Source organism: Capsicum annuum, chromosome 7 (genome assembly GCF_002878395.1).
Source record: "Capsicum annuum cultivar UCD-10X-F1 chromosome 7, UCD10Xv1.1, whole genome shotgun sequence".
Classification (NCBI taxonomy): Eukaryota; Viridiplantae; Streptophyta; class Magnoliopsida; order Solanales; family Solanaceae; genus Capsicum; species Capsicum annuum.
In genome coordinates, this window is record NC_061117.1 from 53414820 (window position 1) to 53416583 (window position 1764).

Consider the following 1764-nt stretch of genomic DNA (forward strand, 5'->3'; position numbering starts at 1 on the left):
AGCTCTCTCTGTTTCTCCTTTACTTTAAATAACTTAATCATGGTACTTACAAAACAATGCAACACATTAGACCATAATCAGAATAAGAAGATAAAATATATGGAAAATGAAGCTTCTCCATCTTTTCAATGTGAAGTTAACTCAGCTCCAAAAAAGCACCTACAGAAATTACCAAAAGGTTATTACTCGGTGAATGAATGAAAAAAATTCAGCATGTGCTATTCAAATTCTAAGCAAACATCAAATATTAGAAGAACTATAAGGCATAGGTATTAGATGCCAAATGATAATTGCTCACTGTGACTTAAAATCTAGCAACATACTCCTTGATGAAGAGATTACTGCCCATGTTGGTGACTTTGGATTGGCAAAATTTCTCTTCAAATCACCATTGAACAAACAAATTTCTATTACATTAAAGGGTTCTATAGGTGATATCCCACCAGGTATGTTATTAATCTATATTGATTTCTCTTGGATTATGTCTATTTCCCTTATTAGGGGTCCTAACATGTAAATATTTATGTACCTTAATCTCATATATGTACTTCTGATGCTAAGGTATGTAATGAACATATGTTCAGTGTCCCAACATATTCATCTTTATGTTGCAGAATATGGATCAGGTGTAAATGTATCCACTCTTGGAGATATTTATAGCTTCGGTATCATGTTGCTAGAGTTGTTCACTGGTAGGAGACCGACTGATGAGATCGTTAAAGATGGACTGAATAATCAGCAATATATCAAAACTAATTTACCTAGACATGTCATGGATATAGTTGATCCATCGTTGCTTTTACTGTATGATAAACATAACAAACACAATGACAATACAAGTGATTTGGAAGAAAAGGCAATACTTCAAGATGATGAGTATATACTGAAGCTAAATGCCAGTAATATGATACAAGGATGTTTGGTCTTAGTATTGAAAATAGGACTTTTATGTTCTAGCTCATCCCCTACATATCAGATGCCAATAAGCATAGCTTTGGACAAGATTCACTCAATTAATAACTTATTTCTTTAGTCAAAGAGGAGAAATAATAGTACAGGTAGATCAGATGGTAATAAGCTAAGAAAATTATCATCTTCCAAATTTTATTGAATAAGGCAAAATAGATAATTACAACTTTGAAATAGAGTCTATTTATAATTAGTACTATTATATACACTATAGCCTAAAGAAGTAACTGGTGAAAAAGTAAGTCCTGCTTAGTAATTGCAAATGTTTCTCACAAAATGTGAATCGCGACTTAGGTATATTCATATCATAGAGCTTGGTGACTGAATGACTGCTTATACTGGTATGTTTTCTACTTTTGCATTTTTTCGATAGATTTCTATTAATGTCTGTACACTTATTCTGCTTTCTCCTCTATATAAATAGAAGAGTCATGATATACTTAAATGGCATACACATATTGGAAAAGAGTGGTCAAATACTAAATATGTATCTAAAGGCTACTATTGGAGAAAGGTTCAGTGTGCAAGAAATTTCCCCTGGTCAAGGGATGAATAATGGGCATTGTGCAAAACCTCAGGGGATAAATAAGATATGTAAACCTTTAATCACCTGCAGTGTTTGACCATTATTTAGCAATACGATAGATCGCGTATTCTTTTCTTTGGGATTTAACTATTCTTAACTACTATTTTCCATTGCAAACCACACAAACTGAGTAACTATTTTGTAATTTCCTCACATTTTCAAAGAGTCTCACCTGATCTGAGTTACAAGTCTTATATATTATCAATCCA

The 1764-nt window shown here is 32.4% G+C and overlaps 1 protein-coding gene across 1 annotated transcript; it reads left to right on the top strand.

Moving 5' to 3' along the window:
* The first annotated feature begins 283 nt into the window (after window positions 1–283).
* LOC124885722 (probable LRR receptor-like serine/threonine-protein kinase At3g47570) lies at window positions 284–1353 on the top strand. The gene is made up of 3 exons (XM_047393976.1): window positions 284–446; window positions 615–899; window positions 1343–1353. The coding sequence occupies exons 1-3, from the start codon at window positions 284–286 to the stop codon at window positions 1351–1353; spliced, it is 459 nt and encodes a 152-aa protein (XP_047249932.1).
* Window positions 1354–1764: the final 411 nt, after the last annotated feature.

Bases quoted from the DNA above. Each gene is read 5' to 3' on its own strand.
- LOC124885722 (XM_047393976.1), top strand. From the start codon at position 284: ATGATAATTGCTCACTGTGACTTAAAATCTAGCAACATACTCCTTGAT. The intron at 447-614 runs GTATGTTATTAA...TTTATGTTGCAG, and splicing joins TATAGGTGATATCCCACCAG to AATATGGATCAGGTGTAAAT.